Source organism: Oryza sativa, chromosome 7, assembly GCF_034140825.1.
Source record: "Oryza sativa Japonica Group chromosome 7, ASM3414082v1".
NCBI classification, from domain to species: Eukaryota; Viridiplantae; Streptophyta; class Magnoliopsida; order Poales; family Poaceae; genus Oryza; species Oryza sativa.
In genome coordinates, this window is record NC_089041.1 from 28,345,508 (window position 1) to 28,357,795 (window position 12,288).

Here is a 12,288-nt window from a genome sequence, read left to right on the forward strand (position 1 = left end):
AATTTTATTTTGTGTGAATGATAAATGGGTCTTACACATATTTTTTAATTCTAATACCACCTAAGTGATACATCAACGCTATGTGGATCAAAGACCAAGTCAATACTACTACGTAGGCGTCACGTCAGTGAAACCGTCCTCCAAAACTATCGAAGGAGTCAAATTACACCATTTTTAATAGTTGGAGGGTCGAGATATCTGTATCGTGGATTCGTGGTCAAGAAATACGAATTAGATTTAGTCAGTAGTTAAGGGAGTAAAGGTGAACTTATACCCTCCAATATAGTAGTAGGAGCGTAGCTAGGGGTAGCTCTGGTGGGCTAGGGGCTACCCCAGATTTGGCCCAGCAACACCCAACCCCCAAAACTTTAGCCCACTCGTGCAGACCCGGGAGGCAGGCGTTGGCGCTAGGGCTGGGAGCCTTGACGCGCGTGACCGCCGCGCCGCCGCCGAACCTCGGGTCTGATTCTCGCCGTTCCAGCCGCCGGCGCCGGAAGTCCAGGATCCCTGGCCCTGGTTGAGTTGGCTCCTTTCTTGCCGCTGCCGCCTGCTACTACTCTGCCCAAGTGTGTGTTTAGGTAAAGTGGTGGATGGTGAACTATGAATCTGTAACGCATAGCATTTGCCATTGCCTATTTGTGAAACATGCAAAGAAAGCTCTCTCTATTCTACCCTGGGAAGTTGCCATTTTTCATGTGTTTTCTTGCTCGATCTTTCTTGTTCATTCTTTTATTAATTATTATTTTCAATCGTGAGGAAAAAAAAACATGATTTGGCCTGGCTTATTGTTAATACTATCACCCATCGATGTAGCAGTGCGTCGAGAATCGATTTAAGGCACTTGCCCTCCTAAGTTCCAACAGAGCATGTGCGCAGTTCTCGACTGGATGGACCCGTGCCATTTTTGTTTCTTGGAGAGGCATAGGCATAGATTGATTTTGCCTCGCACTGTCTAGTAGCATGGTCATATTTAGCATTCTATCCTAATGTTTTTTTTGTTTCTACTACTGTACTACTACATAATATGTAATGGGTCATTTCTTGCATTTTGTTAGTCAAACTACACAGTAAAATCCTCAAAATCCAAATCTTGTATTTCTTGTAGTAAGTTGTAACCAAATCCAAAAACCCTAGCCACCAGATCCTGTCATCGCGGGCGAGCCATTACTATTTACTAGTCGTCTTCAAGTTGAAGCAGTTTTTTTCCATCGTTTGTCTTCGTTCTCTTCTGTCAAAGCAGCAGCAATTGCCTTCAGTTTGCCTCGTCCATCCGTCGTCCCCCACCGCGTCTTGTCGTCTCGTCAATCGGCACCGTCCTCGTCGTCGTCGCCGCGTTTCCCTTCGCCAGTTGCAGCCGCCACCGGCAGCGCTCATCTTCACCATCGCCGGCGGCAACCCCGTCCGCCCATCGTCCCGCGGGCGTCCTTGCACCAAGGCCGTTGCCGCTTCCATCTGTCGATTCCTGCCGCTGCGGCTTTAGCTAATGCCCACCTTCTAAGGGGGTGTTTAGATGGGGCTAAAACTTTTTAGTCCGTGTCACATTGAATGTTTGACACTAATTTGGAGTATTAAACATAGACTAATAAAAAAACTAATTTCATAAATGAAAGCTAATCTGCGAGACGAATTTTTTAAGCCTAATTAATCCATAATTATGAAAAGTTTACTGTAGCATCACATTGTCAAATCATGGTGTAATTAGACTCAAAAGATTCGTCTCGCGAATTAGTCCAAGGTTATAGAATAGGTTTTATAATTAGTGTATGTTTAATACTCTAAATTAGTGTATAAACATCCGATGTGACAGGGACTTAAAATAAGTCCCTGTTTCCCAAACAGGCCCAGCTGCTGCTATGTGCAGACCTGCTGCTGAGGGCTCATCTATTTGGGATCATTTCAGTGGCTGGCATTGTGTCCAACCCAGCAGCTCCTGTTACTACCATTCTTACCTCTGCTTCTCCTGGCTCTGTTTTCCTTCTGTTGTCTCATGAGGATTTTGTGACACTTTAGTTGTGCACTATGTACTAATAATATTACAGGTTGTGCTTGATAGTGTAAGGAAGATATTGTTTTAGAAAATTTACAATCTTGTTATGTTTTTCTGCTGATATTGATATTAGTATTGATTCCATAGCAAATTCGTGTCGTTTTCCATTCTTAGGCAAATTTAAGACCAGTCTTTTCTGCATAGAGTATGTTCGTCAGCTATCTTTGTAGTCCTTGCATTGCTAGAAGTTCCAGAACATCTGGACATGTGAATAGTAGATTTCCAACATTAGGCACACATTTGTGCTGTTACTGTTAGGGTGAGTTATTGAAATGCCACCTTTTGCTGTATCAGTGATGAATAGCAGAGCAAACTTGTCCTTTTTCTTGTACTACTAGTATCATCGAAGTTTGTTTATGCAATCTAATGTGCAGAAATAGTTATGCCCCTCTGTTATAAACAGGTCACATATATATCTAATATTTGTCAGTTTGAAGTTGCATCCAGTGTCCGCTGTAACTTATCTAAAGCAAAATGTGATAAGTTTGACAGTAACTTATTCTCTTTGAATTTGCCATCAATATATGAAATATAATTTTTTAACTGTACCAAGATCAGGCAGGTAAAGAATGAAGATATAGAATATATGTAATAGGTGAATAATCTAGAATTTGAATGTATAGCTTGTGTTGCATCGCTTGGAAAAAAATTATTAGGATAAAACTAATGATTTTTAGATCTTGTTCATAATGTACAATTCTTGAGCTTTGTCATTCATCTTTGACTTTGATCATCAAGTTGGTATCTATTCAATTTATTTTGGGAAGCAAAGTAACTGGTGTAAATACTGTTTTTCTCCCAAATATAAGGAAAAAGGTGGAACCTCTATACCACTAGTACTAGGTATAAATTTGCAGCTGAGTAGCTGATTATTTCTGCATGCTTGCAATATCTCAAATCTCTACTTGTCCACTTTTGCTTCAAATTTATATTTGGCCTTCTTCTTATTGAAAGCAGGGCAGAGTGAGCACGATATCTTCTATCTGATAGACAAGGGCGATGCCTTCGGTAATGTAGATTCTATCTTGCTAGCGCAATATTTATTGTTGCCTGTTTAAGATAATTTTTTTCTAAGAATATTATGATTTGAATTACCACTCACTACAAAATGTGGCTGTAATAGTCTTTGTAGTACCACTCCCATGATAGCTGTGAACAAACTGTGATAGAATGAGGCTACATGCACAGAGGTCAAATTTCATGGTTCCACAGCTTAGTATTCCTTTAAGTGATATAATATCCCTAATAAAAAAACTCTTTGATGTTGCCTCAGGTTAGCAAAAGTGGGTTACAATTAGAACTTTCTTCGTATTTTATTTGGTAGAACTTGATATAGGTACTAAGTGTTATTACTCCTTTTATTACAGTATACACATTGGTTGTAGCATTTGGAGGTTTCTTTTGGTTGTGTTGGGCACATAGTGCTCGGGCACTTATATATATATTTATCTCCATCTTTGAAAGTTGAGATTAGTGTGTTTGACTCCTATCTGTATCCCTTGTGGGGCCTGAAATAAAATATGTGATATATCTTGGGACTCGCTTATTTTACTTTCATTTTTCTTGAAAATCATATTGCACATGTCATCTAACCTCTTGAGAGGTAATACCTATGATAAATCTCAAAAGTTTATTCTTGATGATAATTTGGGACCATATGGTGTTTGCTGGTTCTTCTGTTACTGCACTGTTGTCACACACCCGCACATGCCAATAGTAAATGTTCTTTTAACATCTTTCCTCTAACAACAGGGGCCTATCCTGCTGCCTTCTGTTATTATTTTTATTATTATTTTGCTGTTTTCAGAATTTGAAGAAGAAGAATGTGAAAACCAACCTGCTGTTTTAAATCAATTTGAATTTGGACTAGAGAATACTAATTTATAATTTCAATTTTGTGGAACATATAAATAATTCCAAACCAAGAAGATTACATTTATTTGAAATGGATAAATGAAGAAAATCATATGCGGTAACAAACACATTGCATCGTTTCAGCTTATATAAAACAACTGGGGGAAAAAAAAATCTACTTTTCCATCCCTCAACTATTGCCATGGTCTAATTTTTGCCCCTCAACTGCAATTACTGATAAACTACCTCCCTCATCTCTTCAATCCGTACACTTTTAGTCGTTCAGTTGTTTGAGGGTGGTATTAGCCAACGTGGACAGATGACAGCATATTGAGGTGCTGGTCCTTGAGCATATTCCTGGCGTCCTCCAAGACCAAGTCCTATCTGCAATGTGCCATGTGATGATCTCATGGGGTAGCACCATGGACCATGGCCATCCCTTTCTGTCCACACCCAGTGCGCTCACCACACCATTGCTGTCTGGTTAATGGGGCAGTCTTTGCAATGGCCAGGCTGTGGGTTGGACAGAGTGGCCTGCACGCTTCTTCTTCGTTTTGTTTCGCCTGTGGATCAAGAGCGCACTGTGAATTCACAAGCAGATGTACTCTCTTTGCCCCATGCTGAACACCTCAACCAACATCAACAGTTTCAATCATATTGGGTCAGTGGCCTCATGTCTGTTTGCCCACCGCCGCAAGGGTGAGAGATGCAGAACCGATCACAACACCTTCTCCTCACTCTCCTTCCGCAATGACCACGAGGTGTTCTGTGGTGCCAACGAGGAGAGTGAGATTAGCGGAAGGAGCACATAAATCAGGGATACCAGGAGAAATTTGTCATCAAACTTACTGTTATCAAGAGTTGAGGGAGGATAAAACTTACTGTCCTTCTGTCATCAAACAGAAAGAGAGAAAACATATTCCCGAAAAGAAAAAATTGAAAGGGAGGAAAAACAAGAATTGAAGGAGGCTATGGCCATCGCATGTGTCCATGTCATTTGTTCCACCAACTCAGCTGTCCACATATGCCAAAAAGCCTTAAACTAGCAGCTGGTGCTAGAAGTATCTGATTTGATACTTGAAGGACATGTTTTTTATTTCCAGTTTCTTAATTTAGGAACAAATTATACATAGTTGAGGAACCAGAAGTACACTTTTTTCCAAACTATTATCATCTTTAGCTCATGTGAGTACAAGAAACTATTTTCTGCACTAATTAGTTCTTCTTGATAAACTTTCCCAAAAAAGTTTTAGCTTTAGCTCATGTGAGTACAGGAAACCATTTTCTGCTTTAATTATTTATTCTAAATGAAAAAGTTGTTTCATTCCAAAATTGCCACATCCGTAAATTTCAGTCAAAGTATACCTTTCAGTGACCATGGTTTACCTACACTGGAGAACTTTATTGGTCACTACATTTGATCCTGGCCATTGAGTCCTTCTGGAACGGTCCTTAATAGGGTGGAATGTTCTAAAATTGCCTAAATATTTTACATTTTTGAGTTATTAACCACTTTATAGACTGTTTTCTGCAGTACCTCTATGAGCTGATTACTTCCATTTGGAATGTGTGTGCCCTTTGTATTTGTTCTAATATGATTGTACTTGTTGAGTGTTGATTTATGCTATGTCTTTTTGATTTCAATAAACTGATTATTTAAAAATGTGTCCTACCACGAGGAGCTAACTTAACCAACACTAGCATTAGCCATTAAAAAAGGATAATATTGCTTGAAACATATTAACTGCTAGCATTTTTTTATTTGCAGATTACATGTGATAAGGTTGTTCTGGATAATTTATATGGAGAAATAGCCAAGTCTGTGGTGACGATTAAAAGATACAACCGAACTGGGCTTGTTAACTTTGCCACCGGGTTTATCATCTATGCAACAAGGTCTGAAGTTCTAGTATGCACAGATCACACAGTACTTAAACAGGGGGAAGACACATATGTATATTACAGTGATGGTACTGCTCGTCAAGCATTTGAATTCATTAAACGCACACCATGTGGACATGCAATTTTATTAGTATCTGTACAACCTGGCGAACGCCGCCAGTATCCGGTCTCATTCAGTACAGTACAAGCAAAAAGAGAGGAGATTTGTATGATTGCACGGGTCAATCATGACGGAGATCCTGGATTTATGTCCGGCATTGTAGTGTAAGTGTTTCTTCTATTTGTGTTTGTGTTGTTCAGTTTTAAATCTAATATGTTATTGGTACAAGGATTGACTATCATAAATTGGTAGCTTTTAACCCCCTTGATTTCTTGCCAGAATATGTAAATCAACCCTTAGTTTCAAATTTAGGCACTTAAAACCATCGAACTCTGAAAAATGGGTGCAAAACACTATAACTCCAGACCAACATGATTTTGGCTATGTGATATGATGAACTTACAGTGTCCAATCTTTGTTGATGTATTTTCTATGTAGACAACTACTGCTAAGCTTTGTTCGTTCGGAACTACCGCTAAGTTTTCAAATCTGAGTTAGCACAAGACTTAAAAAAAGATTATTACACAAATAAGGCTTATTACTCCACATGAATCATCAAGGTCATATCAGCTCTATATGCTAACTAGGGCGTCATGTAAGCCAAAAATGTATTGATTGCGAAGGGTAGTTTTGTGCCACTTCCAAATGTTACCAAACATTCTGTTTAAAGTTGCTGTTGCTTCCTATACTTTAACAGAAGTTGAGGGGTTTTAATTGACATGTATACATGTTATTGTCTTGTTCATTTGCAACAGGGCCCCGAGCGGCAAAATAATGCTGCGATCAGGAAGAGTTATCACTAGTCATGAGAAGAAGTTTGCTCTCACTTGTCCACATGGAAGACGAGGAAATGTGGTTGCGGAAGGAAATTTAATTGGTGCCGCTGTATTTACGTTAAGTGGTTTGGTTGTGGGGACAATCGATTCTGTTGTTAGTGGTTGCTTCGGTTTGAAATTCGCCAGACACTCGTCTTTTTTTCTAGATGAGCTCAACCGCATGGTTCATAAGGAACTCAAGAAGGTAGTTGTTTCAGTCAAAACAAATCAAAATTTGCTCTCAACCTTCTAATTGTGATGTGGCGCTTGCAGGTTTCACTTTCGAGAGGTGCAACTCCCCTTTCAAGGGGTTCAAAGGTTGTACATGTTGGTAGTACAAGTAAAAGGTAAGTGTACATTTGTACATATTCTTACTATTTCTCGAAATACATATATAGACGTTTTACCTTTCTTGGTAGGTCCCATGAAGGTCAGACCAACGTGGCTGCAGAAAAGCGTGCTAAATATGCGGCCATAAGACACAGAATGGAAGACTGGTGTGGGGGCTCGTCATGGTAAAAATTACAGATGGTCACTCAAGAAGTTCATATCCATCTTGAAGTGATGGTTGCATTCAGTTTTGGGATCGTTGATGAATTGCAATGTTTTGAGTGAATGATGCTCCTTCTCCGTATTTGGCTTTCAAGCAAAAGCCGGGCCTCTGGCCTTCTCTCTAAAAAATGATGCTCCTTCTAACAAATAATTTTCTCCAAAGCTACATAATGTCTGATAATGGCTTCTCATCAATGGTGTGTCAGAATGCAGTCGATATGTTATATGTACTAATGGTGACTGTCTGTATGGTCCATAAATCCTTTTTTGGCTCATGGTTATTTGTTCAGATCTATATACGTGTCTATATGTGAAGAGCCCATAACTTTGTTTTGTCAAAGTCAAACTCATATTTGTGACTTCAATCCACTAAATGGGTTATAATTTATAAACATCAAACCTGAGTGGAATACTGCAATTCTGTACAAGATGGTCACTTGCAGAAGGCCATTTGCAAACCAAACATATCATCGCCAATACCGCATACCTTCTTGTTTCTGAAGATGCTCACTTCCATGGAAGATACATCATTTTGATTGATAGGGCGGCTTCAAAATGGGCATACATTTTTTTTAAGAGAAGGGTATTTTTTACCCGGCTTCTACATCCAACCGAATTCGCTCTATAGGAGTTTGGACCTTGGGATACTACTCAGGTCACTGTAACCACTAGGCTACATGCCCCTTTCGTAAAATGGGCATACATTTATCTCTGCTATTGCAAATAACTTAATATTGCTTACAAGCACTCGATTTATTATGCGTGGTTGTTTATGGGTGTGATCATGGTCATTCTTGCAGTATGTTTTATCCCATATATTTGCAAAATTGATATTATCTAGATAATTGATGACTTGATATTCTTATTTCAACTGTTCCGAGGTAAAATGCTACGGCCGTATTTCGTTTTTGTGAGGCATAAGAAGTACTTCCTCCATTTCACAATGTAAGTCATTCTATCATTTTTCACATTCATATTGATGTTAATGAATCTAGATAGATATATATGTCTAGATTCATTAACATCAATATAAATGTGGGAAATGCTAGAATGACTTACATTGTGAAACGGAGGGAGTACCATCACTTATGCACCAGAATCTGACTTCCGGTTTATTTCCACTACACCTGAACCTTTTATTGAGTGGGTTGACCGTCACGGTAAGTATGTGAATCTTAGTATATCTATTTGTATGTTATGTGTATATGTATATGATCGTGGGACTTTTATGTACGAGGGAACCATAAATCAAATCCGTTGCCACACCCCTCAGTTTGCCTGCATACCACCACCGATACTCTTCGTGTCTGAGAGAAGATAGACTCAACACGATAGATTGATCTCAATATGCGGGAGTCTATAAAGGCGCATCCTTCCCTTATCTACTCAACTAACTTATAGAAACAGAATCGGGAGGAAGGAGATAAACACATATGGCATATACCAAAATACATAAGATACTAACCACCCCCACCCCCTCCCCCCACCCCGCGCAGTCGAAATGTAAAATTCCAAGTAAAATTTTGTTTGAGTCCTTTACGTTCCGCTTCGGCACTGGAACGGGAAACAGTGTGTTGACGCTTGGAGGACCAAGAAACAAGGTTATCCCCCAGGAACACGGCATAGCCCGAGGTGGACTTGCGAGTGTCAGGACAACCAGCCCAGTCAGCATCAGAGTAGGCAACCAAGTTAGCCGTAGAAGAGTGCTGAACATGAAGACCATAGTCAAGCGTGCCACGGACATACCGGAGAATACGTTTGAGAGCAGCAAGGTGAGAATCCCTGGGATCATGCATGTGGAGACATACTTGCTAAACAACATAGGAGATATCAGGCTGTGTGAAGGTCAATTACTGTAGTGTGCCAGCAAGATTGCGGTAATCAGTAGGATCAGCAACAGGTGAGCCATCAGAGGAGGACAACTTGGCATTGGGATCAACAGGTGTGGAACAAGGCTTGCAGTCGGACATGCCAGCACGCTCAAGAATCTCAATGTTGTACTGACGCTGACTCAAAAGAAGCCCAGTGCCGCGTTGAGTAACAGAAATCCCCAGAAAGTGATGTAAAATGCAAAGGTCCTTCATAGAGAACGCAGATTGCAATGCTTGGATAGTCCAACGAAGCAGAATATCTGAAGACGCAGTCAAAACAATGTCATCCACATAGAGCAGCAGGTAAACCAAATCAGAGCCGCAACGATAAATGAACAAAAATATGTTGGATTTGGCTTCAGTGAACCCAAGTGTGAGCAAGTAGCTGGCAAATCGATTGTTCCACACACGGGGGGCCTCCTTGGGGCCGTAGAGGGACTCATTAAGACGACATACCAGGTGTGGCTTGGTGGGATACACAAAACCTGATGGTTGAGTACACTAAACTGTCTCTTGAAGCTTGCCATGCAAGAATGCATTCTTCACATCAAGTTAGTCAACATGCCAGTGGGCAGTGGCGAGAAACTGTGAGACTGAGGACTGTGCGAACAGTGGACGGTTTGACAACCGGGATAAACGTCTCATCGAAGTCAATGCCAGGGCGCTGGGTGAAGCCATGTAAAACCCAGCGAGCCTTATACCTGTCCAGACCGCCATCGGATCAAAACTTATGCCGAAATATCCATTTACCGGTGACGACGTTGGAGCTGGTAGGACAAGGAACCAATTCCCAGGTGCAGTTGGCTTGCAACGCAGTGAACTCCTCTTCCATGGTCGATCCCCAGGGCGGCCCGGTAGGTGCAAGGAACCAGGGAGAGAGTGGTGACATTGGGGTTGTGGTGGTAAACCAGGATAGATTCCATTCTTGCCGCGAGTAGTCAAGCCGTGAGTGTTGACAACCGGGGAGATGCCCAGTTGGCTCTAGGATGTGCACGCTAGGGACTCGTGCACTGCGAGCCGCTGGGTGGAGGCGCTAGCGGAGCTAGTGTTGGAAGCGTCGTCGGTAACCGTGAGCATGTGGACGAGGATGTCGATGTCGGGGAGGAGCCAACGAGCGTCTGGTTGGGCGGTCAGGCGACTACGACCCAGTAGGGGCGAGAATGCTAATTCGCGCGCGCGCTGCCGGCGCGCACTTCCAGCCCACATGCCCCACGCGCGCGCGATTCTTTTTTTTTCGCAAGCTACCGCCGTTTATTTTTTTCTTTTTTTTTTGCTTTTTCGCTATTCTTGCTGTACGAATAGGAGAAAAAATCGTAATTAGTTTAGATTAGATTCCTATTTTTACTAGCGATTAATTTACGAGTAATTTTTAAATCTTTACTTTAAATTTTCAAATTTGGACTTGAAAGTTTTCAAATCTCGAGTTGAAAGTTTTCAAATCTCAAGTTGAAAGTTTTCAAATATTTCAAATCTAGACTTGAAAGTTTTCGAATCTCGAGTTGAAACTTTTCAAATCTCAAGTTGAAAGTTTTCAAAAATTTCAAATCTGGACCTGAAAGTTTTCGAATCTCAAGTTGAAAGTTTTCGAATCTGAGTTGAAAGTTTTCAAATCTCGAGTTGAAAGTTTTCAAATCCGAATTGAAAGTTTTCAAAATTTGACTTTAAAATTTAAATCTTAAATCGAAAGTTTTCAAATCTGACTTAAAAATTTTCAATCTGTCAGTAAAAAAATATCCCGGAAAAAGAAAAAAAATCTTGAGAATCTTCCCTAATTACCCATCATTAGTGTTAAGGGTTAACTAATAGAGTAGTTATAAGAGGGAAATGCGCGCCGCTGGCGCACACACGCCAGCTAGCCGCCCCCAGCAGGGGAGGTCGGCCCAATGAAGGAGCCAGCTAGCTTAGCAGAGGAGCCGGGGGAAGGCTAGTCAGCAAGGGATCCGGGGGAGGCCCGGCCCAGCAGAGGCGGCCTGCTTGCTAGAGATGACCGTTGAGGCGGCCCGATTGCTGAAGGAGGCGGCCTGTGCGCCATCCCGATCGCTAGAGGAAGCCGTGCGCATCGCCGGGCCGGTTGGGCCAGAGCATGGATGACCGATGAGGGCTGGTAGTGATGCTGAAAAGTCTTCAAGAAAGTCCAAAGCAGGAGCAATTGAATTATTGGTTAATTCAGCAAATGGAAACGAGTACTCATCAAACACCACATGACGTGAAAAAAATGACCTTGTAGGTGGCAAGATCAAGACACCGATACCCTTAATGATGGAGCGGATAGCCTAGAAAAACACACAGGGAGGAGCGAGGGGCTAGCTTGTGCAGAGTAGTGGCGGAAAGGCTGGGATAGCACTTGCAATCGAAGACTCGGGGATGTGTGTAGCTAGGGTTTGCACCGAAGAGGGCAAAGAACGGTGTGTGGTGGTGGAGAGTCTTGGTGCGGTGTTGGTTGATGAGGTGAGTGGCAGTGTGGAGGGCCTCGACCCAATACGGAGCAGAAAGGCTAGCTTGAAAGAGCAAGGAGCGAACTATGTTGTTGATGGAACGAAGCATACGCTCAGCCTTACCGTTTTGTGGGCACAACATTCGCATATGAACACCATTGGTGAGAAAGAAGGTGCGGGCGGTGAGATTGTCAACTCACTGGCGTTGTCACACTAAATGTTGCAAATGGTGACCGAGAATTGGGTTTTGACAAAGGCAAATAAATGTGAGATAGTATCAAAAGTTCCTGATTTAAGGCGGAGGGGGAACATCCACACATAATGAGAAAAATCATCAAGAATGACGAGGTAGTATTTAAAACCAGCAACACTTGGAATAGGTGATGCTCACAAATCACAATGAACTAACTCCAACTTTGCTAAAGCTCTAGTAAAAGAAGTAGTAAAAGGAAGATGAACATGTCGACCGAGTTGGCAAGCATGACACACTGGGGTGGAGCCTTTAGGTGGAGGGATAACAGAAGCCTGCACCAAGCAAGAGAGGGCGTCATGGCCAAGGTGCCCGAGAAGCGATGCCAAAAGTCGGTGGTGGACTCAGTGGTGATGAAGGCACGAGCGGAGGCCATGGAAGTAAAAGCATCAATCGAAAATAGGTAGATATCACCGGAGCTATTGCACCGGACGATCTCGGTCTTGGTTGGATAATCCTTCA

The 12,288-nt window shown here is 41.7% G+C and overlaps 2 protein-coding genes across 3 annotated transcripts; one reads left to right on the forward strand and one right to left on the reverse strand.

Annotated features, from left to right (window-relative positions):
- The first annotated feature begins 396 nt into the window (after positions 1-396).
- Positions 397-7,565, forward strand: LOC4344214 (uncharacterized). 2 transcript variants are annotated; one of them, XM_015789393.3, is made up of 6 exons: positions 397-578; positions 3,002-3,055; positions 5,670-6,067; positions 6,659-6,923; positions 6,992-7,065; positions 7,138-7,565. In XM_015789393.3, exons 2-6 carry the CDS (start codon positions 3,047-3,049, stop codon positions 7,235-7,237), a joined length of 846 nt encoding a protein of 281 aa, XP_015644879.1. In that variant the 5' UTR covers positions 397-578; positions 3,002-3,046; the 3' UTR covers positions 7,238-7,565. The 2 variants fall into 2 exon arrangements, with proteins under 2 accessions (XP_015644879.1, XP_015644878.1); XM_015789392.3 differs by having other exon boundaries at positions 3,005-3,055.
- A 974-nt stretch (positions 7,566-8,539) lies between these two features.
- LOC107281652 (uncharacterized mitochondrial protein AtMg00810-like) lies at positions 8,540-9,973 on the reverse strand. Its single transcript, XM_015790595.1, has 4 exons — positions 9,892-9,973; positions 9,125-9,401; positions 8,811-9,052; positions 8,540-8,577 (listed from the first exon to the last, which is right to left on the reverse strand). The coding sequence occupies exons 1-4, from the start codon at positions 9,971-9,973 to the stop codon at positions 8,540-8,542; spliced, it is 639 nt and encodes a 212-aa protein (XP_015646081.1).
- Positions 9,974-12,288: the final 2,315 nt, after the last annotated feature.

What these genes read in the sequence shown, in the direction of transcription:
- LOC4344214 (XM_015789393.3), top strand. An exon ending in TTCATAAGGAACTCAAGAAG is followed by an intron (nt 6,924 to 6,991) that starts GTAGTTGTTTCA and finishes TGGCGCTTGCAG; the next exon opens with GTTTCACTTTCGAGAGGTGC. An exon ending in GTTGGTAGTACAAGTAAAAG is followed by an intron (nt 7,066 to 7,137) that starts GTAAGTGTACAT and finishes CTTTCTTGGTAG; the next exon opens with GTCCCATGAAGGTCAGACCA.
- LOC107281652 (XM_015790595.1), bottom strand. Translation starts at nt 9,973, where the DNA reads ATGGAAGAGGAGTTCACTGCGTTGCAAGCCAACTGCACCTGGGAATTG. An exon ending in CAGCTCCAACGTCGTCACCG is followed by an intron (nt 9,402 to 9,891) that starts GTAAATGGATAT and finishes CTGCGTCTTCAG; the next exon opens with ATATTCTGCTTCGTTGGACT. An exon ending in AATCTTGCTGGCACACTACA is followed by an intron (nt 9,053 to 9,124) that starts GTAATTGACCTT and finishes GCATGATCCCAG; the next exon opens with GGATTCTCACCTTGCTGCTC.